Source organism: Choloepus didactylus, chromosome 5, assembly GCF_015220235.1.
Source record: "Choloepus didactylus isolate mChoDid1 chromosome 5, mChoDid1.pri, whole genome shotgun sequence".
Lineage (NCBI taxonomy): Eukaryota > Metazoa > Chordata > Mammalia > Pilosa > Megalonychidae > Choloepus > Choloepus didactylus.
Window position 1 is genome coordinate 60500549 of NC_051311.1, and position 26069 is coordinate 60526617.

A 26069-nucleotide genomic window follows, 5' to 3' on the forward strand; every position below is an offset into this window, starting at 1 on the left:
TGGGGGAAGGGGCAATGGGGAGTTAAGAAATGAGTGTAGGATTGCTGTTTGAGGTGAAGGGAAATTTCTAGTAATGGAGGGTGGGAAAGAGATACCATTACAACATTCTAAATGTGATTAATCCCACTAATGGAATGCTACGGAGGGGGTGGAATGGGAAGATTTAGGTTGTATATATGTTTCCAAAATTGAGCAAAAAAAAAAAAAAAAAAGACAGTCTAAATAGATGACAATTGAATGCCAAGGATGACCCTGAATGGGATCTGAGAATGGAGGAGAGGAGGCTCAAAGGGACACAGTTGAGACATAAGGAAAAAAAAAAAAAGGAAATATAAAATGTAAGCTTTGTATCAATGCTGAATCTCTTGTACTTCTTAGCTGCGTTCAATGGGATTGCATAAAAGAATGTCCTTGTTCAGGGGAATTGTATATGTGAATTACAGTGTTTGTTCAAGGATGTGTGCGGCTAGTTCTCACATGTTCAGAAGACAGAGCAATAGATGATGGATGATAGACAGGGAGGGAGGGAGGGAGGGAGGGAGAGAAAGAAATAGCGGTGTGACAGCATGTTAAAGTTGGTGGATTGGGGTATCAGGGGAGGGGGGTCAGGGTATGCTGGAGTTCTGTGTATGGGGTTTGTATTGTTTTTGCAACTGTTCCTATAACTATGAATCTATTTTAAAATTAAATTAAATTAAATTAAATTAAAATTAAAATAAATAAAATAAAATAAAATAAAAAAGTAAAGTAAAGTAAAATAAAATAAAATAAAATAGTTCTCTCCTAATAGAATAAGTCCCTAAATTTTGTAGAGTAGAAATATTTCCTTAAAAATATATTTCCTAAGTACTTCTATTAGTTTCTATAAAATAGTGTCAATACTAGAAGTGCTAATAAAAGCCAATTTTTCTTTATAGACACAGTATTAACCTATAACAAACCCTCACAAACTATCAGAAAAAGATCACTTCTTTAAAGATACTATCTGGAGTAATACCCCTTGACTACAATAGTCATTCTTACTATGCCTTTTTATAATTATTGTTTCTAAAGTAAAACAAATACTTTCCTCAAACACCCTTTTCTTCTTGAAATATTTTTTAAAAGGGAATGGGAGTAAAGGCATTGACACCCAAAGGTCTGCTGAAATCCTACCCAAACGGATAAAACAAACAATTTGGCCCTTTACCACTTTACTGTAAGTATTTCACTTGAAAGCTCTCTGACTTGAAAAGTTAGCTTTTAATCCTCAATGATGTTGCTCACACTAAATCCCATGGGAACTGTGACAGTCTGAAACTATTATGGACCCCAGAAAAGCCATGATCTTTTAACCCCATCTTAAGGCGGAACCTTTTGATTGTTTCCATGGAGATGTGACTCACCCAACTGTGGGTGAGAATTCTGACTGAATTATTTTCATGGTGGTGAGGACCCTGCCCATTCGGGATGGGTCTTGTTTAGTTCACTGGACTACTTAAGAGAGCTCAACAGCTGACACAGACGCTGACACTTAGAGATGCTTGGAGATGAAGACAGAAGGACGTTTGGAGATACTAAGCTAAGAGATGAAGCTTAGAGTTTGCCCTGAAGAAGCTAAGAGAGGACCCCCAGTTGCTTGGAGAGAAATGCCTTGGGAGAAAGAAGCAAGGACACACAGGAGCTGAAAGAAAGGAACCCAGATACTTTGGAAAAAGCCATTTTGAAGCACAACCTGGGAGAAAAGAACCAGCAGACACCAGCCACCTGCCTTCCTAGCTGACAGAGGTATTCCGAACGCCACTGGTCTTCCTTCAGGGAAGGTATTCTCTTGTTGATGCCTTAATTTGGATACTTTCATGGCCTTAGAACTGTAAATTTGTAAACCAATAAACCCTTCTATAAAAGCCAAAAAAAAAAAAAAAAGGAGAAAAAACTATTGTTTTTTCTCTTTTCTCACACATGTACTTTACATATTATATATGGCTGGTCCTTCTCCCACAACATCTGGTAAGCCCTATGAAAAGTTCTTCTGCCCCCAGATAAGGTGAGTTTTAAATTTTAAATGTTAAAGTAAACCACCGTATATAGAGAATTCACAATTAAGAAAAGTAATATTTTGCTTAGAAAATTAAGGAGCCCTTCAAATAAACATTCCTCTTTAGTATATTATTAGCAAATTTTTAAAAAAGAGTTTAATTGTGCTTTTATTATGGATCCAAAAGAGAAAAAGACATTATAATAGCCACTGTATGTTGAAAAGACAGAAAAAGCTTCTGTAGATAATCCAAACACAAATTTCCATCTCATTTTCATTAAGCACATTAACTTTTCTGGATTTCCAAAAATTTTTTTTATATATTTTTATATAAAAATCTGGTTCTTTAAGAAATAAGCACACCTATATTTATTGGACTCCTATGCAGGAAGAAAAGATGCCTAAGAACATGTTGAATAGATGACTTCTATTTCTGTGCAGGAAGGTGAGAGGCTGAGATTAGGAAAACAAATTCCTATGCCTCGAAATGAACCTTTTTCCAAAGAGAACATAATAATACTTCCATACAAGCTCAGAAGTTAAAAATTCAGCAGTTAATTTTAAATGAAACACTGAATTTCTCATTACAAAAAAAAATATGAAAATACATTAATGCCAGAAGTATTTACTGTCAACAATGCAATAATTTTTATTCTTAATTATTTTATAATATGAGTCTAGAAAACCAAATTTTTTATTCCCTTAGCACTACGAGTCAGCATAACACAATAATAGAACATGAGCATTTATTACACTTGAACAAAATAAAACATTACTTGGGTGGTCATGCTGTCTCTCTATGCAGGAAACTTTTTAAAAATCAAGTAATCAAGTTATCCTAAATTATTGGTATTATTTGCTTTTCAAAATGGTAATTTGAAAGCTATAATTTTGGCATTGACCTCTAAATATAATGGTATTTTGGCTGCCCTAAATAAAATAGGCTGTAGAAACCCAAAAAGTTTAAAACCAAGCTTCACAACAAAATATAAAAGGTAGCAAAGAAGAATAAGTTAAATGAAGTATTTATAGGATTGCGAACAGTGTTTAGCAATTAATGGACCTACTAACATTTAGCTACCTAATTTGACATTCTTTCCTCTAAAAATATATCCTAACCCTCTTTTATTGCAATAATTCCCATATCACTACACTAAAAATCCAGAAATAAACCATAGAATTCCATGAAAATCCAACATACATAAACTCAACCCACATATGCACAAAGCTATCAAGGGCTGCACACTGCATTTCTCTTATGCCATCTAATTTCATTTGTGTAGCAATCTCCCCTCTCTTACCTAACACTGCATGTTTCAGGTTATGACTGTAACCAATGCTTATTTTCTTTGCTACCTGGTGATAGCCAATAACACTGAACCATAATAATGCATGGAAAGAAGTGTATTCAGCTTACCCGATATTAAAAATTGTTTAATTTTTTAAAGATTTAGCTTTCCATTGCAAGCATTACTCACCTGTTTGAACATCAATAACCATCTGATGGCCCCCTCTCATTCCTGGTCGGTTATCTTCTCCATCACCTAAAGCAGAAGCAGTATTTTTTTTTAAAGGAATAACAAAGAATAACTACAAATCCAGTTATAATGATAAACAAAAATAACCCACACTTATTCTTGCAAAATACTAAGAACAATTAAAGTGATTCATAATAGAAACAATATGACTTAAAGCTATGTTTATAATATTTATCTTCTCTTTTTTCCAATTGTTTTCAGGCTGTAAAACTGGAGGCTATTTTCAACTTATTTATGGTCAATGCCATAAATAAAAAATATAGAATGTTCTGTAAAAACATAAAACAAAGTCTCTAAATTGTCTCTAAACTAGTGGAGTGTCAAAGTGAAGATGGAAAAGAATTACAAAACTGGATCTTAGGTCTATATTCTAGGCATGGTTTATTAATGAGAAGTTTAAAGTTCACAAAACTAGCTACCGAAAACTAAGATGTTATCAGGTATCATTAATGATAATTTTCTTACTGTCTTAATTTTGTGCTAATATTTCAGAAATCAGTTCCTAACATAATTAATCATCTATTTTATCTAAGTAGTGAGTGAGAACATGTAAGATTTGTTTCACTTTGATTTTTATTACCATCATAGAATTTAATAGGTATGTTTAAATATAATCACTGAAACAAACTTCAAAAGTAGAAAACTATTGTTCAACTTATCTAATCTTACTTTATACCAGATATAAGTTCATTTCAATGATTCAAAGGTTACAGAATTCTAATGTATTACTTGATGTAGGTTTCATTTCTAACTCCCCCACCATCAAAAGAAATATATTACTTTGACTTGTCTCCCCTTATCAGCATTCTCCTATGTAAAATAGAAAACATCCAACTCTTCCTAGTTTCACAGTTACCATGAACAAAAATGAAATGTCAGTTCTTATATACAGATAAAATAAGATGCAAAACTAACGCTCTACTACTTTACTGCTTTATTCAAAGGCTAATCATTCAGAGTTCCTTGCAAATTCGTCCTCCTTTCTAATAATTAGGTAGCCTTTCAGATTTCACAGTTCCTTTGCCCTTTTCTTCCTCAGCCCCTCCAGTCTATTTCCACTTTCAGGAATAGATACGAATTTAAACACTTTTTTTTTTTTTTTTTTTTACATTAAATGACATTGACTTGACTGAAACCAGCAAGTGTTTCATGACCAGTGAGGTATACATGGGTAGCTGTTTCTAGAATTAGTATCTTAGGAAAACACTCAGGCATAAAATGTAAAACATATTTTTAGTATGTCTGTATTTTATACATTAATCCATTTATTTGTTGATATAGAATTAGTCTGTTCTACTATAATATGTGTTTATTTGGAGAAATTATCTCATATACGATTGATAAACAGGTGAATGAAGTTGATAAAACAGATTATAGAGGTACTTAGCAATTTTTCCCAATATATTAATGTTTTAAAGCTAGCAGGAAAAAGCATTCTCACAATTAAAGGGAAGGTCTTAGCAATATATGAAGACTATGAGAAAAAAAGCTGAACCATTTACAGAACTGCCCTTTTTTTTTTAATTTTTTTATTAAAGAATATGTGGGTTTACAGAACAATCATGCATAAAATACAGGATTCCTATATATCACTCCACCACCATGACTTGTACTGGTATGGATGTTAACTTTTTTTTGTAATTCTACTATTTTTTAACAGTAGTTATATTTGTTCCAATTGATGAAAGATTATTAAAGTAGTACTATAACTATTGTCTACAGTTTATGTAGGGGTATTTTTCCCCCCAGATTTCCGATCTACTTTTTTTTTTCACGCTTGTCATTACTCATCTACCTATGCACTGGATAAAGGGGGTGTCAGTCACAAGGTTTTTATAACCACATGGTCACAAAATGAAAGCTATATAGTTATACGATCATTATCAAAGACAAATGCTACTGAATTACAAGAACTACGTTCCTTTAATGTCAATAATTGCATTACAAAATTGCTACAATTTCCACTATCTTAACCAAATGGCAAAGCAGTGAGTTCAAGTGGAGAGTGACAAAAACTTCCCCTATATGAAAACAATAGATTAATGAAGAAAACTACATTCTGGATCAGACTTTAAGTTTTGATGGAAATAATCTTTATTAGTAGCAAATACTCTCTAGGATCTACATCTCAGAAGGAAATATGGACCTTAAACAGGGTTTAAGGCTCCAAACTCACTGTGATGCTCACCACAAATGCCTGCAAAGATGTAACTGTGCTAGTATTTATTTTTATTAGGATTATTACCCTAGCTTTTATCAGTATCTAATTATAAAGTTCTATAGTTCAGAATGGACTGCCCCACTTCTATTATAAGGCCTGTTAGGTTTACTGAGCAATTTAGCAGAATATACAGTTTTTCAGGAACACAAGTATGGCATTACAATACAATTGCTTATAATTTTACATAGCATTATAAAACGTATTCTGTGTACTCCCCCTACATGGGACATGACTACCAGGGTGTAAGTCTCCCTGATAACATAGGACATCCAGAGATGAGCCTGGCCCTGGCATCATGAGACTGAGAATACCTCATTGTACAAAAGGGGGAAAAGAAATAAAACAAAATAAAGTTTCAGTGGCTAAGAGATTTCAAATAGAGTCAAGAGGTCATTCTGGAGGTTATTCCAGATTGTTCCTATGCCAGATAAGCCCTGAAACCCAGAGGTACCAGTCTCTCTAAGGACATCAATCAGTTCCATTACTCGACCCCATAAGGTCAACACCCCTTTCCTGCAGGAAGAACCTAAAATGGTCATTGCTCAGATAATCCCTGAAGGTTGAGAGAATGATCAAAAGAGCGGGAAGAGGTGTAACTGAGAAACTAGGATTTGACAAATGATTATGACTACTTATTAATTATATAGATACTTCTTTTTAGTTTCTAGTGTATTAGAATAGCCAGAAGAAAATATCTGAAATGGTTGAACTGTAATCAGTAGAATTGATCTTTAATAACGATTATATAACTATATAGCTTTTATCATGTGACAATGTGATTATGAAAACCTTGTGACTGACACTCCCTTTATCCAGTGTATGAGCAGATGAGTAATAAGATAAAGACACGCAGGAAAAAAAGAATAGTTCAGGAATATGGGGAAAACACAACCCTATGTAAACTATGGACAACACTAATAGTACTACTTTAGTAATCTTACATCAATTGTAACAAACGTAACTACTGTTTAAAAAATAGAACAAAAAAAGTGTTACTAATTGTAACAAATTTTCCACACCAATGCAAATACTGGTGGTGCAGTGGTGTATGGGAATCTGGTATTTTTTGCATGATTGTTCTGTAAACCCACAACTTCTGTGATGATTAAAAAAAAAAAAAGGAAAAAAATGTATTCTGTGTAAAAATTGCCTGACATTTTGTTGTAACAGGAAAACAAAGAAAATTTTTATGCAGTAAACTAACTCTGCCACCTAGCCAAGCAACCTACGTCTTACGTTAAACATCTGCTTTTCATTAAAAAAGGTATTCTGCGGGAGAACCTAAGATGGCGGCTAGGTGAGACAGGGCAAAAAAACACCTCCGTTAAAAATACTAGATAAAAACCAGAAGGTGACCCAGAATATTGGTTTCAGCGATGCACCAGCTGGAAAAAGTCTGCTAGAACCACAGGGGCTGTACACTTGGTGAAACCAGGAGTCTGCATTCTGAAAGGACTGAGTAAGCCGGCTGAAAGACCCGCAGACATGCTGTGCTGTGGGGAAGCCGGGGGTTGGCGTTTGGAGGCGGACTGGTTCTTTTAAAAAAAAAAAAAAAGAAAAAAAAAAAAAACAGAAAAACCCAGGAGTGGTTGCAGTTGCATCGGTGGGAAGGCTGAGCCGGCCTCTCGCTATCTGGTGTAGAGGATAGCCTGCTACAGATTCCCTCAGGGCAGGGGAGCAGAGGGGAGAGCAGGAAGGAGAAAGAAACCCCGCGGCTTGCAGCTGGCTCCCTGGTGGTCTGGAGACACTCGTGCCCGGGGCCGTGCCCACAGCCCAGCACCAGCTGTCCTGGAGCTAGGAAGAAGGAACTGTGCGAGGAGAGGGGGGCAGGTTGAGACGCCCCGTTCACCCATTTTTGCATCAGGCGGGGAGCGCCCCTGCACAGCCCAGAGGCCTGGGGCTTCCCTTGAGGGACAGCGCGCACTTGTGACGTGGCACAGCCTTCCCTTAGCAGAGGTACTGGAAGATCACAGCTGAGAAGGGGGACCTGCTCGGAAAACCCAGGGACGTTATGTCAATGCCAGTGGTTTGTGGGTCAGCAACAGAGAGGGTCTGGGGCAGAAGTGAAACGAAGGCTTAGACTCTTGGCAGCAGCCTTGAATCTCCGGGAACACCTGGGGGGTTTGAATATTAAAGCTGCCCTGCCACCCTAGCCACCCGGACACACACCCCACATTCAGGGCGGACAGCTCCAGCAAGACACCCAAACTGAGTTCACCAACTGAACCCCACAAGAATCATTTCCCCACACACCACAAGGACAAAGTTGAGGAGAACTGACTTGAGGGGTATAGGTGACTAGCAGATGCCATCTGCTGGTTAGTTAGAGAAAGTGTATGCCACCAATGTGTATTTCTGAAAAATGAGATTGCTTTTTTTTTTTTTTTACAACTTGAAAGAACCCTATCAAGCAAAGCAAATGCCAAGAGGCCAAAAACAACAGAAAATCTTAATGCATATGATAAAACCAGACGATATGGAGAACCAAATCCCAAACACCTAAATCAAAATATCAGAAGAGACACAGTACTTCACACAATTAACCAAAGAACTACAACCAAGGCACGAAAACATGGCACAGGATATAAAGGACATGAAGAAGACCATGGCACAGGATATAAGGGACATAAAGAAGACCCTAGAAGAGCATAAAGAAGACATAGCAAGAGTAAATAAAAAAACAGAAGATCTTATGGAAATAAAAGAAACTGCTAGCCAAATTAAAAAGACTCTGGATACTCATAATACAAGATTAGAGGAAGTTGAACAACGACTCAGTGTCCTAGAGGATCATAGAACAGAAAATGAAAGAACAAAAGAAGGAATGGAGAAAAAAATCAAAAAAATTGAAATGCATCTCAGGGATACGATAGATAAAATAAAACGTCCAAACTTAAGACTCACTGGTATCCCAGAAAGGGAAGAGAAGGGTAAAGGTCTAGAAAGAGTATTCAAAGAAATTGTTGGGGAAAACTTCCCCAACCTTATACACAATATAAATATACAAAGCATAAATGCCCAGCAAACTCCAAATAGAATAAATCCAAATAAACCCACTCCGAGACATATAGTGATCAAACTCTCAAATACTGAAGAGAAGGAGCAAGTTCTGAAAGCGGCAAGAGAAAAGCAGTTCACCACATACAAAGGAAACAACATAAGACTAAGTTGTGACTACTCAGTGGCCACCATGGAGGCAAGAGGGCAGTGGCATGACACATTTAAAATTCTGAGTGAGAAAAATTTCCAACCAAGAATACTTTATCCAGCAAAACTCTCCTTCAAATTTGAAGGAGAGCTTAAATTTTTCACAGACAAACAGATGCTGAGAGAGTTTGCCAATAAAAGACCTGCTCTACTTCGGATACTAAAGGGAGCCATACCAACAGAGAAACAAAGAAAGGAGAAAGACATATAGAGAATTTTAACAGACCTATATAGAACCTTACATCCCAGATCACCAGGACACTCATCTTTCTCCAGCGATCATGGATCTTTCTCCAGAATGGACCATATGCTGGGACATAAAACAAGCCTCAATAAAAAAAAAAAAAAAAAAAAAAAAAAGAATATATTCAAAGCACATTCTCTGACCACAATGGAATACAAATAGAAGTCAATAATTTTTGAATTGTAACTCCACTATTTATTTCCTACATGATATAAAATACACAAACTCTAATGACAAATCAGTGGTTTTGAACCCAATGTAAAATACGTAATTTTTGACAAGAAATACATAAAGGTGGGGGAATGGAGAAGTATAGGAACATAGTTTATGTGTCCTATTGAAGTTAAGTTGGTATCAAAGAAAAACAAGATTGTTATGGATTTCAGAGGTTCATTTTAAGCCCCACAGTAAACACAAAGAAATTATCAGAGAATATGACCATAGAGATAAAAAGTAGAGTATGGGTTAAGAGAAATGGGGGAAGGGGCAATGGGGAGTTAAGAAATGAATGTAGGGTTGCTGTTTGAGGTGAAGAGAAATTTCTAGTAATGGATGGTGGGAAAGAGATAGCATTACAACATTCTAAATGTGATTAATCCCACTAATGGAATGCTAGGGAGGGGATGGAATGGGAAGATTTAGGCTGTATATGTTTCCACAATTGGGGCGGGGGGCAGTCTAAATAGATTACAATTGAATGCCAAGGATGACCCTGCCTGGATGGGATCTGAGGATGGAGGACAGGAGCCTCAAAGGGACACAGGTAAGACATAAGGGGAAAAGAAAAAGGAAATATAGAATGTAAGCTTTATAGCAATGTTGAATCTCTTGTACTTCTTAGCTGCATTCAATGGGATTGCATAAAAGAATGTTCTTGTTCATGGGAATTGTATATGTGAATTACAGTGTTTGTTCAAGGATGTGTGCAGCTAGCTCTCATATGTTCAGAAGACAGAGCAACAGATGATGGATGATAGATAGGAGGGAGGGAGGGAGGGAAAGAAATAGTGGTGTGACAGCATGTTAAAGTTGTGGATTGGGGTATCAGGGGAGGGGGGTCAGGGTATGCTGGAGTTCTGTGTATGGGATTTGTATTGTTTTTGCAACTATTTCTATAACTTTGAATTTATTTCAAAATTTTAAAAAAAGGTATTATGCAACTTGTGCTATTTTGGGAAAACTGAAGACTGAATAGATTAAAGCAAAAGCACAAAAAAGCTCAAAACCTGGGAAGTCTGGCTCACCTTTGGTGCTTTTGGGAATGATTTGACTCCATCGTGGCTTATATTCCTGCTGACTGATATACTGATTGAATAAGCCATCTGCAAATATCAAAGCATGAGAGAAAATTACACCTTAATCAATTTACACATTTTATTATAACAAAAATGATAAAATTTAGAAGCCTGTATTAAGGGAAATTATTAATATTCCAGCTAATACAATAGCACATTTTCACAAAATATGCTTCGCTTCAGTTTTTATGCTACCCCAAATATAAATAGTAAAAGTATTAGTTGATACAACTATGTAAAACAAAATATACCAATTTGTTTTAGTGGCAGCTCATATTTGTGGCTATTAGATACAAACATGTTTCACTCATTGGACAAGTATGTAACGTTAACAAAGGATTTCAACAGAGACCTCAAAAGGAGTAAAGGGAGGAAAAAAAGTCAGAGGCCAGTTTAACGTGGTAAAACAACAGCAGTAAAAAACAAAATAAAACTGTAAGTAATCTAAATAAATATTCTATTTCACTGAAACAATAACTTGCGTATATTTTAAAAATCACCTCTGGCATTAATGTAGACACAAATGGAAAGAAAGGATAATTAAAATTGGGTGAATCATATTTAGGTCCTTTCTGTGATTTTCCATTATTCCTCTTTATTTAATCTTTACACCTTTCAATGAAATGCATTCATTGCACCCCAATCCCTTCCCTTTTGTCATTAGAACACAGGAGAACTAGAGAAGGAAATGGGAGCAGTTAAACAACACTGGTATAGTGATTATAAAAAATACTAACCTTTAAAATGAAAAATTTCATTATTACAAAGCATATGTAGTTTTCAGTACAAAACTATATAGAGATAAGAGAACCAGTAGTAGTAACAGTACTGGTACTAATTATCATTTATTGAAGATTCACTAAATGTTAGACTCTCTCCTAAGTGTCTTATTTAATCTAAAACAACTCTGTTAAAACAAGGAAATGTAAATTCAGAGAAATTAAGGAATTTAACCAATGTCACATAGCTCTGAAGTGGTGGGCTAATACAATAGCACATTTTCACAAAATATGCTTCACTTTCCTCTACACCTTACTTTCCTTTCTTTTATGCTTTACTTTCTCCTGAATCTGTTTGACCAATAAATTCTTAATCTTTCAACAAATTCTTAATCTTCTTATTCAGAGGAGGTATTATTCTAGTTAGTATAATGGTCATGGAGATTGAATCACCATATATATACACTTTACCGCAAATGATTATCAATCCCCAATCCCATGTACCTTAAGAAAGATTAGTTTAAGAATAGATATGGTACACAACTCTGACTAATGAAACATGAAGAGCCTTCTAGGAAATGTTTCCTTACTCTTAAACAAACATACAGAAAAGAAAAACCTAATTTTATTCTTCTGCCATTTTCATATCCATATGCAATGTACATAATTGCTATAGTCAATCTGTAAAGGAATGAGAATGAAGTCAATTCTATAATGATGACAAAACAAAGAGATAAACTTAAGCTAGGGTTTTCTTTTAAATACACCCAAACAGATCATAATTTTCAAAATTACCTTTACTATAAGTTCTGTCATTTGACTGATGACAGATCTGAAATCATCCTGAATAAAAGTATTCTCTTTTGCTTCTTTTAGTCACTGAAGAAGCAAATTCTTTTCCAAAGAATTTATATGTAAAACTGTTCAGTTCTCTGTGACTTATATACTCACCAGAGAAGAGAATATGTAACTTAGAGAAATGTCCCCAGTCTTGTTCTTTACTGGGCAGTTATAAATTTCAGCTGTAATCACCTTTCTTCAGCTTTCAAGTTTTCCAGCTGGCATAACCAGAAGCTTTCATACTATAAACTCACCTAATCTCTCTAAAACAACTTCTTTGTCATCAAGACTTTTCAAAATTATTCCCCAAAAAAGTTCAAATATCCTTTTCTCCTCTTTAAATTACCACTCATAAACTGGCTTTTATATTTTAGTTGTTACAGACAGTGGAACAAAGAGATTCACAACCATGAGGACTGTTTCCATCATATATAATCTGCCCCCTATGGCTTTTCTGACAATTATTGCCCTGCCTATCCTACTCCAGCCAATATTCTTCACTTCTTAATAAGGTTAGAAATTCTTTCAGATAAAACATTGGGGAGGGGAGGTATGGCTCCTATTAATATTAATGATATGATGACAGCAAAAACATTAATAGCAAATTAAAATTTGCCTAGAAAAAAATCATGGTAATAAATTTTATTCAGCTTTGAGAAAGGCACATAAAAGTTAAATACGGCTTTTAAAAACTTCTAAACAGAAAACATATAAAATTATCAATGAAGACAATGACTTTTTAAATTAAATTAATATACATTAATTCCAACATAACAGCTAACTGAAGGGGAGAGAGAAAGAAGAAAGGAATATAGAAAATGAGTAGGAAACTGAGGGAGAAAGAACTGCAGTCATGAAAAATAGAAATAAAAAGGAGAGAGAATTATAAAAGTAATAAATTTCACATTTTTAAGCAGTAACCAATTACTATATTACCTAAGACTCCCATACTTATTAGGTGTGTAACTTCTGAGAAGTCAAGTTCCTTATCTATAAAATTGGAGCTTATGAACTGCATGGGGTCTGAGGTACTTTCAAAATGCTGGGAATTATTAGTACCAGTATATTTATTTGAAATATGTGTATTTGTGGCTGATTTCATCTTCTGTTCATCTTAGAAGTCTCCATCTCCTCTTTTCCCTTAAGCTTTCTGTGACTCTATTCTGCAAGAAAAATCAAAAACCACTGGGGAAAATTTTCTAAGAGCTCCTAAAGCAGTGATCACAGCACAGTTCCAATCAGATGAAGTATCTATATCCCTGATTGTTAAGCCATTCTGAACACAATTGCTTCTTCAACCAACTCTTCTATCCCCACTTATAATAACCTAAAAAACTCTCAAATATCCTACACATCAAGATCTTTATGTGGTTTTTCTTCCATTAAATACAACTGTCCTATAAAAAAAACTATTAGCCTAAGAAAATGGTATCACTAATTTTTCGAGTGAAAAAAGCAAACTCTCAAACATAATATATATAATCTTGTAAAAGTAACCCAGTAAATCTTGTGGTGAATGATGACTGTGATTAACAGTACAAATACAAACAATTGGAAGAGATATGGTAAGACAACAAAAAGAAATAAAACATGAAGCAGATTTAGGAACAAAAGAGTAAGAAAAAAAATTAAAACATCACAGAAACAAAGGCCAAACAGTAAAAGGAGAAAAAGAAAGAAGACACTACCAAAATATAGCAATGGAAATGAGATAAAGAATTTAGAGATGCTTGAAAAAGTAAAAAATAAAAAAAATTTAAAAAAACAGGAAAAAAAAAGGATAAACAAAAGGGAAGAAATGAAAGGCAGACAAAAAGAGCAGGAATCTAACTGAAATCTCTAAAGAAAACCAAAATAATGGAGAAAAAAATAGATAAAGATATAATTCAAGACAACTTTCCCAAAGTAAAATAATAGTTGAATCTATAGAACAGAGTGTCTCATAATGAAGAGGAAAATTAGCACAGAGTGAACAATACCAAGAAATAGCCTAATTGGGTTGGATAAGATAAAGATTAAAAATAATAAGAAAATTTTGGGTATTCAAACAAAAATATGAAGTCATGTTGACCTCAGATTTCTTAGCAATACACAACATGAGGAATTACTAGAGTAATGTACATAAAATCTTAAGAGCAGAATGACCAAAGAATTAAAACATGGTAAAAAAGTCATACATTTTTTGAAAAGAATATATTCCCGAGTCTCTTTTAAAATACTACTACAAGATGAACTTCAATCAAGTAAGAGATAAATGGAGAAAATGTGGCACAAAAGACAGTGATGAGAACAGAATCATTTAACCTAGGAGCTGTGACAATAGCAAATACGGAAATTATAGTTAAAGATGTCAGAAAGTATTATGAACCCTGACAACACATAAATGATATAATAAAGGTAAGAGGGAAAGGGGAAGAAAATGTGGAATAGTACAAGAATGCTGATTTCTTCAAACTTTATACCTTGAGGCAGGTGGGATACAAGTGATATAAGATACACTATTAAGTGCTAAAGAAAACAATATTTAATAAGTTTTGGTGGTAAAGGGTGTGGTTGTATGTATCCCCAAAAAATATGTTGTGTGGCAGAGGAGCCAAGGAACACCAGCAGCTGATGTTTGGAAAGAAAGCACTGTCTTGATGGTACCTTGATATGGACATTTTCCTGGACTCTAACCATAATTCCCAATGTTCAAGTGGAACCATTTCATGGTATTTGCTTTGAGCAGCCTAGGAAACTAAAACAAGGGGTAAGGAGTAAAATGAAAGGAAGTAGAAATAAATATATTTTAATACTGTTAATGGTAAAAAAAAATAACGCAGTCTATCAAAAGTAAAAAGAATGTTATGTAAGGTGATAATTATATAAAGCAGCACTTCAACAACAACAAAATTCCAAATTGTCAGTAGAAACTAACACAGTAAAATGTACCCACAAAAAATCAATAACCAGCAAATCCATAAAATAAAATAAAGAATTAAAGTAAAAAGTTGATTCTTTGAAAAGAAGTTTAGCTAGACTGACAAAGAAAAAAAGAGAGGACACCCAAATATAAAATAAAAATGGAGAGGAGATACATTACTCCTGACCTCATAGAAACAAAATGGATAATAAGAGGATACTATGAACACCTGTAGGCCAAATATTAGATAACCTAGATGAAATGGACAAATACCTGGAAACACACAACCTACCTACACTGATTCTAGAAGAAACAGAAAATCTCAACAAACCAATTACTAGTAAAGAGATTGAATCAGTATTCAAAAACCTGTCAACAAAGAAAAGCTCAAGACCAGATGGCTTCACAAGCGAATTCTAACAAAATATTCTAAGAATTAACACCAATCATGCTCAAACTCTTCCAAAAATTTGAAGGGGTAGGAACACTCCCTAATTCATTCTATGAGGCCAACATCACCCTAATACAAAAACCACATAAAGATACCAGAAGAAAGGAAAATTACAGACCAATATCAGTTATAAATATGTGCAAAAATCTTCAACAAAATACTAGCAAACCAAATCCAATAGCAAATTAAAAAAAATTATACACCATGATCAAGGTGTATATCCCAGGTATGCAAGGGTGGTTCAACATAAGAAAATCAATTACTATAATACACATTATCAGAACAAAGGGAAAAAAAAATATGATCACCTCAACTGACACAGAAAAGTCATTTGACAAAACCCGGCATCCTTTCCTGACAAAAACATTTAGAAAAACAGGAATACAAGAAAGCTTCCTCAACATGATAAAGGACACTGATGAAAAACTGCTATCATCATACTCAATGGTAGAAGGCTGAAAGCTTTCCCTCTAAGATCAGGAACAAGACAAGGATGCCCACTGTCACCACTGTTATTCAACACTGTACTGGAAGTTCCATCCAGAGTAATTAGGCAAGAAAAAGAAATAAAAGGCATCCAAACTGGAAAGGAAGAAGTAAAACTTTCACTGTCTGCAGATGACATGATCCTGTATAAAGTTCTGAAAAATCTGCAAAAAAAAAAAAAAAAAAAAAAAGCTACTAGAGCTAAGATGCAAAACCAGCAAACTGGCAGGATACAAGATCAACACACAAAAATGAGTAGTGTTTCTATGCACAGTAATGAACAATGTGAGGAGGAAATCAAGAAAAAAAATGCCATTTACAATTGCAACTAAAAGAATCACACAACTAGGAATAAATTTAATCAAGAATTTAAAGGACTTATACATGGAAAACTACAAAACTTTGCTAAAAAAATAAAAGATCTAAATAAATGAAAGGACATTATATGCTCATGGAAGGGAAGACTGAATATCGACAATTAATATATGTGAACTATTTTTGCATAATTTCTCTGTAAGCCTACAACTTTTCTAATAAAAAAATTATAAAAATAAATAAAGCCTGATACTTTCTCAAAATATACATCATATATGAGATCTTACTAATATCCTACTTTAATACTAAAAGAAGTTTTGTGTCCTCTATTGTAAGAAGCTTGATAGAAGTTGCTTTTGATTCTCTAAACTTCCCAGTTTAGTTGGCAGGACCTTCATGCCCTTCTCTGCTGTATTTTTAGTGGAGCAGAAACTGAAAAACTCCACACTATTTCCTTCCTTATTTGTCCAACACATCATCGTCAGTGATGTCAGCAGTACCCTGAAAAATCCTAGAAGGAGTGTTTATTTACTAAACAGTGTTGCAAGCTAGTTGAGGAGAGCCCAGAGCAGTATAAAAAACATGTCTTGGCTCTAAATCTCAAGAATAGAATTATTACTAATTATGTCTTAACCTGGTTCCTTTCTAGAGCCAGAAGGGTAAGTCTGTTCCCTGTACTAATCAGAGGTGTACATGATTTTAAGAGTGTCTACTAACCAACTGCAGGTACTATAAAACAGACAGCTTTAATACATAACTGTTTTTAGCCTAATAATTACATAGTTTTCAGTTTTGCTATTTTTTAATTTTCCCTCAGCAAAATAATAAAACCCTTAAAGGAACAGATTTGAAATATAATAAATAATTATTTGAAATAAAATAAAAACAAAACAAACTGAACTTACGCCTTCCTTATCCTATGAGTTTAAAAAATCCAGAATTCACCTTTAGAAATAGCATGCATACTTTCACTGATAAATTTTAATTGTTTGGTAAAAGATTAATTATCACATTTGTACTATTTGCTTATACTCCAAAGTATATTCTATTTCAAACACACCAATCATTTATTCATGAGCATCATCAATTAAATAAGCAGTAACAATGTACAACCTGAACGGTAGATTAAGCATCATATTTAACATAACAGAGCTGGAAGTAATTTATTTTAAGTTAACTTTAAATTTATAAACTCAAGGAAGGCCAAGTCTATTATTATTTCTTTTTATTAAAAATTTCAGCAAATTTAATTATAAAAGTTTTATACCAAGCAACTATTCTGTTACTTAATATGAAAGTTTCTGTGGGACACTAAAATGGGGTGGGGAATGGGAAACGTGATTCTGTAAGAAAGTGTTCTTTAAAATACCAAAACATACCAGATCTTGAATATCCAAATGGGTGTCATCCTCCTGAGACCTTGGGAGATTATATACATGTTCTAATACTGACATTTCTTTCAAAACCAGATACAGGCCAGCCAAGAAAATCAGTCATTGTGTATGATGCACACCACACAGAAGCTGTTTCTAATCACCAATCTCTTCATTCATTACAATTGCTTGGGATTAACATTATTTGGCTATCCATCAACCCCAATGAATATTATACCATTAAAAAATGAAAATTTGCTATCAATAAAAATACTTAAAGGAATATGCCAGTGATAATGAAGATAACAACAAAACACTGTTTATACCACTGTATAGCATTTTAAATGGCAGCATTGGTAAGTGCATGGCCTTCCAAGATGACAACTTTAGACAGGTGAGTTGAAGTATTTTTTTTTAAATCCCATAACTTACAGATTTATCATACATGAAAGAAATCGTCCCTTATCCAAAGAGTTAACAATCTTTAGAGTAAAAAGACAGAAACAAAACAAATGAAAACAGTAATAACTGGAATAAGTCTATATTATTTTAAAAAAAAATTTCCTGTTTATATTTGAAGTTGTCCTAACAACCAATCCATGTTTACATGCTGATAACATACCATTTACAGCTTTTTCAATCAATTCTTCGCAAGCATCAAAATCACCCTTCAATACCAGTTTGTCATGAAGATCTGTTAACATGGGATGTTCCAGGGCAATCTTGGTTTTCTTTTGCAGTGATTCAAAGGCTTCTGTATAGTTGTGTTGTCGGAAGTGTTTTAGGCAAAGGCGAATGGCTTCCTGTTCACGGTACTACTAGAACATAGGAGAAAGTATGAAAAGAAGAGATCTGCTTAATTGTTGCTACAGGAAATAATTACAACAGTAATAAAAAACTAGCCTAAACTGAGCATTTACTATGTGCCAAACACTGTACCAGCACTAACAGTTAGGTAACATTATTTCTATCTTACAAATGGCAAAACTGAAACTTAACTAATTGTAACTACTTGCTCAAGATCACAAAGTTTGTAGCAAAAAGAGATGAAACCAGGCCTAATTTCAAAGCCCAAACTTTGAAGAAAAGAAGCAGGGTATGTATTTATTAAAGGCTACTTGAAATTGTAAAAATTATAACCCCCATGGCATCCACTAATCTGATTACAATTTGGTACCAAAAGGATAGAAACCTTAAAATAACATATTCATGAATTAGATTATGCTTTTCGTTCGTGGTTCTTAGTGATGAGCTAACTTGAATGCCAAATAATATATTTATTACAAATTCACCAACAGGTTTTATGACCCAAAAATCATCTAGAAAAGACTGTTTAAATTTTATAATTTTTTCAAAGCCAGGGCTATTTCATTTATTAAACAGCTATAAAGCAAACATATAAATTAACTAGAATTTTTAAAATGGGCTGCTCAATGAACTAAATTCCTCCCCTGTGCCGGTTTGAATGTATTGTGTCCCCCAAATGCCATTATCTTTGTGGTCTTGTGGGACAGACGTTTTGGTGCTGGTTACATTTGCTTGGAATGTGCCCCACCCAGCTGTGGGTGGTGACTTTGGTGGGATACTCCCATGGAGGTGTGACCCCACCCATTCAGGGTGGGCCTTGATCAGTGGAGCCATATAAAACATGCTGACTCAAAGAGACTGAACGGAGTGCAGCTGTGAGTGACGTTTTGAAGAGGAGCAAGCTTGCTAGAGAGGAACATCCTGGGAGAAAGCCATTTTGAAACCAGAACTTTGGAGCAGAAGCCAGCCACGTGCCTTCCCAGCTAACAGAGGTTTTCCGGACGCCATTGGCCATCCTCCAGTGATGGTACCTGATTACTGATGTGTTACCTTAGACACTTTATGGCCTTAAGACTGTAACTGTATAGCCAAATAAACCCCCTTTTTATAAAAGCCAATCCATCTCTGGTGTTTTGCATTCTGCAGCATTAGCAAACTAGAACATCCCCTAACAGGATAAATGCACCAAATCAAGTTCACATAGAATTTTTAAAGAAACATTAATTCCAAGTATATGTCCTGGAATCACCTTAAATTTCCTAAGTATACAACTGTACAGTCCCTTAAAAAAAAAAAGACACTAGAAATTAGAGGATTTTAAGTCTATAATAAGTAACTATTAGGTATCCTATTAAGGTGATTTTTAAATTTAAACATATCACTTCTAAACTGAAAGAATTTGCAATATTACAGGAAAGACAAGAAATAAAACAAAACAAAATACTAAATGTCAGTATTTAATTATTTTAAAATGAATACAATAAATACTAAAAAATAAATATCAAACAAAAAGTTCCTCAATTAAGCTAACTAGAAGAGAGCTAAAATTGATTGGAAAAAAACCTATATTGCCTCCCAGTCTTCCATGAATGGATCAGTTCACCCCTACTTGCATGCAACTAAAAATCAGGATGCAACAATTAGACTAAAGCTTTATTTATTCCTTGACAAGGTAGAAAGCCAAATAAATAAATAGAGCCCAAAGCAAACACAAAATAAATATACGTCAGAAATAAATTTGAGGCAAAGCAAAAAAGTGTTAAAAAAGTAAAACAAAAAAACTATTTCTCAACAATTTTAACTCACATTTTCCAGGCTGCACCTACTGTATGAAACTGTCATTTCAAAGTACAGATCTTTAAAGGGAAAAATAAATATTCCTATTTTGTTAAATACATACACAATGGAGGACTGTATTTTAAAAGCAACTTAAAATAAAAAGTATCCCTTTAAAAACTATGTTTTAAGTATTTACATCAATATATGTCAAAAACAAAATCCAGGGTGAGATGGGTATAGTAATACTCTGGCCTCTGGAACTAGACTGCCTTAATTCATATACTGGCCCGAGCACTTTACTCATGTGTAACCTTGGGAAAAATACCTAACTTCTCTGCGCTTCCATTTCCTCTTCTGTAAATTACATTATACTTATGCCTACTTCATAGAGTGGCAACAGTTAAATGAGTTATAAAGATTGACCAGAAGTTGGCAGACTGTAAATGCTTAATAAATATTAGCTATTTTACCATTATAATCATGATTACTATTCTCAGTATTTTAAATTACTTATAACAAAGACAAAAAATTGACAGAAACATAAAATCAGGATTTTAAAACACAGTCCTACCTTGCTATACCAGTTGAGACAGGGTTGTACTACATCAGGATCATCAATGCCACTCAGCTCAACATACCAGATGCTAAAATTAAAGCTGGGTCCCCAGGATAATAGTGGAACTTCGAAGAGGAAAAAAAATGAAATTAACATTCATGTTCCAAACAAAACTTTAGAAAGCTAAAAACATTCTTCAAGCCTATTAGGATCATCTCAACAAATTTTCTGAGCATTCTCTATATGCCTAGCACTGTGCTAGGGGCTTAGGCTACATTAGCAAAAGGAAACATAAGACCCATGCAATCATGATGTTTCCTTAGTTATAAAAACACTGTAAGAAAAATTCAAAGTGGTCATAATCTACCTGCAAAAAATTATGACCAAATCTAGATGATTTAACGGCAAATTTTAGCAAACTTACAAGAAACAAGTAATTACTATATAATTTAAACTCTATCAGATTACAAAAAAAGACTGAAGTTCAATTACTTATCAAAGTGGCAAAACCTGGAAAACAATACCTGAAGAAAAAGGATTTAAGGAAAATCTCAGATACGACTATATATTCAAAATTCCTAAGAAAATGTTGGAAAAAAATTTCTACCAGATTTTCATTGTGACCAAATAGAGTCCATCCCAGGAATGGAAGGATGGTTCAATAATATGAAATAGATTAATGTAATTTACCACCTTAACAAAGTAAAACAGAAAATCCACTTTACCTCAACAGATGCTAAAAAATAAGTTAATAAAATTTATCTTCTACTCATTTTTGAAAAAACATTCAAAATATACAAGGAATAGAAACCAACAGGACACTCCCTTACCTAGTTTTTTTTACATTATCAGAAATCTAAAAAAATAAATCTAATGTAGAAACCTTAAGGAACGAGATAAAGAGGTATAATTCAACACTATATGGGAAGGCTTAGTCAATAAAATAAGATTTCAAAACTGCAAACTAAGAGAAAATATTATCACTTGAAGATGATATAGCTGTCTATCAAAAAATCCAACTGTAAACCTTTTTAAAAATCTGTAAGGTAAACATACAAAAATCAAATTGTCTGATACCTACAATAAGAAATTAGAAACTATAAAGAAGAAAGTTCCCTTAATAACAAAGAAAAAAAAAAGCCTAAAATACCCGAGAATAAACTTAAAAATGTAAGATCTATTAAAGGAAACAAAATTTTACTGAAGAATGGAATACATGAAAAGATATACTATTTTCCTAGGTGGGAAAATTCAGTTGTAAACATGTCAATTCTCCCAAAATTATTTTAAGTTTTATGTAATCTCAGTCAGAATATCAATATAAATATCTATTTTTTTCTTGCGATATAAGTGAACAAGTAAATCTGAAAAAATCAGTAATACAAGAATATCCAAGACAATAGGATAGGGAGGTGGGGCAAGATGGCAGCATAGGTATGTGTGGAATTTAGTTAGTCCTCTGGAATGGCTAGCAGACAGCCAGGAACAACCAGTAAATAGTCTGGAACAACTGTATGATGGAAATCCGTGATCAGACACACACTGTACAACAGTCTGGAATGGGTGAAAGGGCCAAGAGATCACAGAGTAGAACTGTAAGTACAGCATGTACCATAAACAGATCTGAATAGAGCTACTCCAAGACACTTACAAATCAGATTGTCAAATGTCAAAAACAGAGAATTCTGAAAGCAGCAAGAGAAAAGCCATCCATCAAGGGAAACTCAATGAGACTATGTGTGGATTTCTCAGTAGAAACCATGGAGGCAAGAAGGGAGTGGCATGGTATATCTAAGATACTGAAACAGAAAAATCTCCAACCAAGAATTCTATATCGGGTAAAACTGTCCTTCAAAAATAAGAGAAAATTTTAAATCTTTTCAGATAAACAAACACTTGAGAGTTTGTGCACAAGAGACCAGCTCTACAAGAATTACTTAAAGGGAGTGCTACAGGCAGATTGGAAAAGATAGGAGAGAGAGGTTTGGAGAAGAGTGTAGAAATGAAGACTATTGGTAAAGGTTAAAAGAGAGAGAGAAAAAAAATTAAAAAACTGCTAAGACATATAAAATCCACAAGACAAAATGGTAGACAGTAGCACAATATTGTAACTACACTGAACAAAGCTGAGTGTGTGTAGGGTTAGAAGAGGAAGGCTAGGGGCAGGTAGGACACCAGAAGGAAAGACAGAAGATAAGGACTGGGACGGTACAACTTAGGGAAACCTAGAATGGACAATGATGGTGACTAAATGTACAAATATAGGAATGTTTTTACATGACGAAGAACAAATGAATGTCAACATTGCAAAGTGTTAAAAACGGAATGGTATATGGAAAAATACAATCAATGCAATGTTCTTTCATAAACAGTAACAAATGCACTATACCAACACTACTAGTCAACAATTGAGGGGGGTTGGTTAGGGATAGTGGAGGATTAGAGTTTCCTTTTCTTTTTTTTTTTTCATCTTTCACTTTATTTCTTGTCTGGAGTAATGAAAAGTTTCTAAAAATTGAACAAAAATTAAGTGTGATGGATGCACAGCTGTATGAGGGTACCCGGGGCAAGTGATTGTACACTTTGGATCTTTGGATAATTGTATGGTATCTGAACAATCTCAATAAAAATGAAAAAATAAAATAAAATAAAATAAAATAAAATAAAATTTAAAAAAGCTGGAAAAGAACTCAGACTTCAATTAGAGATATGAATGAAGTTGACCTGGTCAGGACTAAGGCAAATAAGACCACAGGGTAAAGGACGATATTGACAGTGTTTTAAAATTTCAACTTCTGTGTGAGGCCAAAGGAAGAGATGTTTATTTGGTGCAAAATTTATACTTTCTGTGGCACACTAATTAACTTGTGTGGTCAGTTTATTTGAACACCATAATTACATGGAACCTTAAACAGGGAGTGAGATACTTTTTTTTTTTTTTTTACTTTATTGAAAAATTAAAACAAACAAATATACATTTCAAACAAACCAAAGGATTATGAAAAACAACCTAAAATAACTGCTTTGCTTCCAACATGCTTCCAACATGCTCCCCAAGAAAATTAATAAACCATAGCCAGACAAAAGAATAACAAGAACAAATAATCTAAAATAACTACATTGCTTCCAACATGTTCCTACCATACCTCAAGAAAATTAACAAACCATAATCAAAGGTATAAGAAAAACCAAGTAACATAAAATAACTACATTGAAGCTAATTTTTAATGCAATAGCTTTTTTTTTTCTTATCAAAATATTTTTAAAAACAAAAACAATTCAAACAAAACAAAAGGGAGTGAGACCTTATTGGTATCTACAGGTTAGTGTGATGCCCTAAGACATCCCAGAGAAATGTGGGCAGAGAATACAAAAAATATTTGCACCGCCCCCATAAAGGACTGGGGGAAAATGTGGAAATATTAAACCTCCCCACTTGGAAAATTCTGATATTCTCACAAGCACTGGGGAGTACCAATTTCATAGGCCAAGCCCTCAATCTTGGGGCTTGCCCTTATGAAACCTATTCCTGCAAAGGAGAAGCTAAGCCTACTTATAATTTTACCTAAGTCACCTTCAGAGAACCTCTTTTGTTGCTCAGATGTGGCTTCTCCCTCTAAGCCAACTCAGCAGGTAGACTTGCTGCCTTCCCTTCTACATGATTCATGACTCCCAGGGATGTAAGTCTCCCTGGGAACATGGGATATGACTCCTGGGGATGAGCCTGGCCCTGGCTTCATGGGATTCAGAAAGCCTTCTTGGACCAAAAGGAGGAGAGAAATGAAACAAAATAGTTTCAGTGGCTGAGAGATTTCAAATAGAGTCAAGACGTCATTCTGGAGGTTATTCTTATGTGTTATATAGATATCCTTTTTTAGTTTTTAGTGTATTGGAACAGCTAGAAGAAAATACCTCATACTGTTAAACTGAATCCAGCAGCCTTGATTTTTGAAGATGACTGTATATATATAACTATATAGCCCTTCAAATGTCACTTGATTTTTGAAGATGACTATATATATATATATATAACTATATAGCCCTTCGAGTGTCACTGTGTAGTTGCAAACACCTTGCAACTGACACTCCCTTTATCCAATGTATGGACAGATGAGTAAGAAAACAAAGACAAAAAATAAATAATTGGAGGGGATAAGAGGGATAGGATGTTTTGGGTGTTCTTTTTTATTTTTATTTATTTTTTTGGAGTAATCAACATGTCCCAAAATTGAGTGTGGTAATGAAAGCACAACTATAAGATGATTCTGTGAACCACTGATTGCACACTTTGGATGATTATTTTGTATGTGAGTATATCTAAATAAATTTGAATTTAAAAAAAATAGGATAATAATAAGAATATAAATATATTAAAAAGATACAGTAATTATAAACCAGACATTAGTGCAGGAAAAGCAAAGTGAATCAATGGAACAGAAGAGAGTGTACAAGAATCTCTTTAAATATTCAGAGGAATAACAGATGATAAGGATAGAATTTCACATCAGTAATGACAGGTTACAGAAGAGATTCTTTGAGGCATGATCGACAGACAGACTCTTGGGGATCACCAGGACTCACCAGGAGGCTCCACATAGTCAAAACTATTTTCATAGAATTTTATCTGCTTTTTTCACTGTACCCACATTTTCACTCAAGATGCATAAGCAATAGTGAGTAATACTGCAGGCACCTTGGTACCAATCGAGGTACTGACACCAAAGTGTGCTAGTATTCCTCAATACAGTATCAATTGCACCATGTTCCTCAATATCACATACTTGCAGTTTAAAAAAAGAGAGAGAGATTTTTAAATGTCCCTTATGATGTGCAAAAAATTGCTAATTTTATTAAATCCCTATCATTAACTACACATCTTTTTAATTTTCTATGTGATAAAAGGAAAAGTACACATAAAGCACTTCACTGTATTTCAAAACATTATGGCTGTCTCAAGGAAAAGGACCTGTATAATTGCTTAAGTTGTGAGCTGACAGAGCGACTTTCTTTTCACAGCATACCATTTTTTTCCCTAAACAATGACAGACCACCTTTACTGACAGACAATGATTAGAGTTTGGTATTTCCCACTTTTTTTTTAAATGAACAAAGTGAGTCTGTCATTTCAAGGAAACCGAATGACAGTATGTGTTGCCAATAATAAAATTCAAGTTTCAAGAGAAAATTAGAATTTCTGAAAATTAATATCCACCACTGTGAGCTTGAGTGCTTTCTAACATTTAAGATTTTTTTGAGGATATTGATGATGATATTAATGAATGCAATTTTTTTAATGTATAACGAAATGTTTCCATATTT

General features: G+C 34.0%; 1 protein-coding gene across 1 annotated transcript in view; it reads right to left on the minus strand.

The window, feature by feature from the left end:
- The window catches only part of MKLN1 (muskelin 1), a 228747-nt gene that overhangs the window by 102902 nt on the left and 99776 nt on the right, over window positions 1-26069 (minus strand). The window contains 4 exon segments of the mRNA XM_037836141.1: window positions 3496-3561; window positions 10472-10549; window positions 18231-18423; window positions 20766-20875. Coding sequence (XP_037692069.1) covers window positions 3496-3561; window positions 10472-10549; window positions 18231-18423; window positions 20766-20875 — 447 coding nt within the window.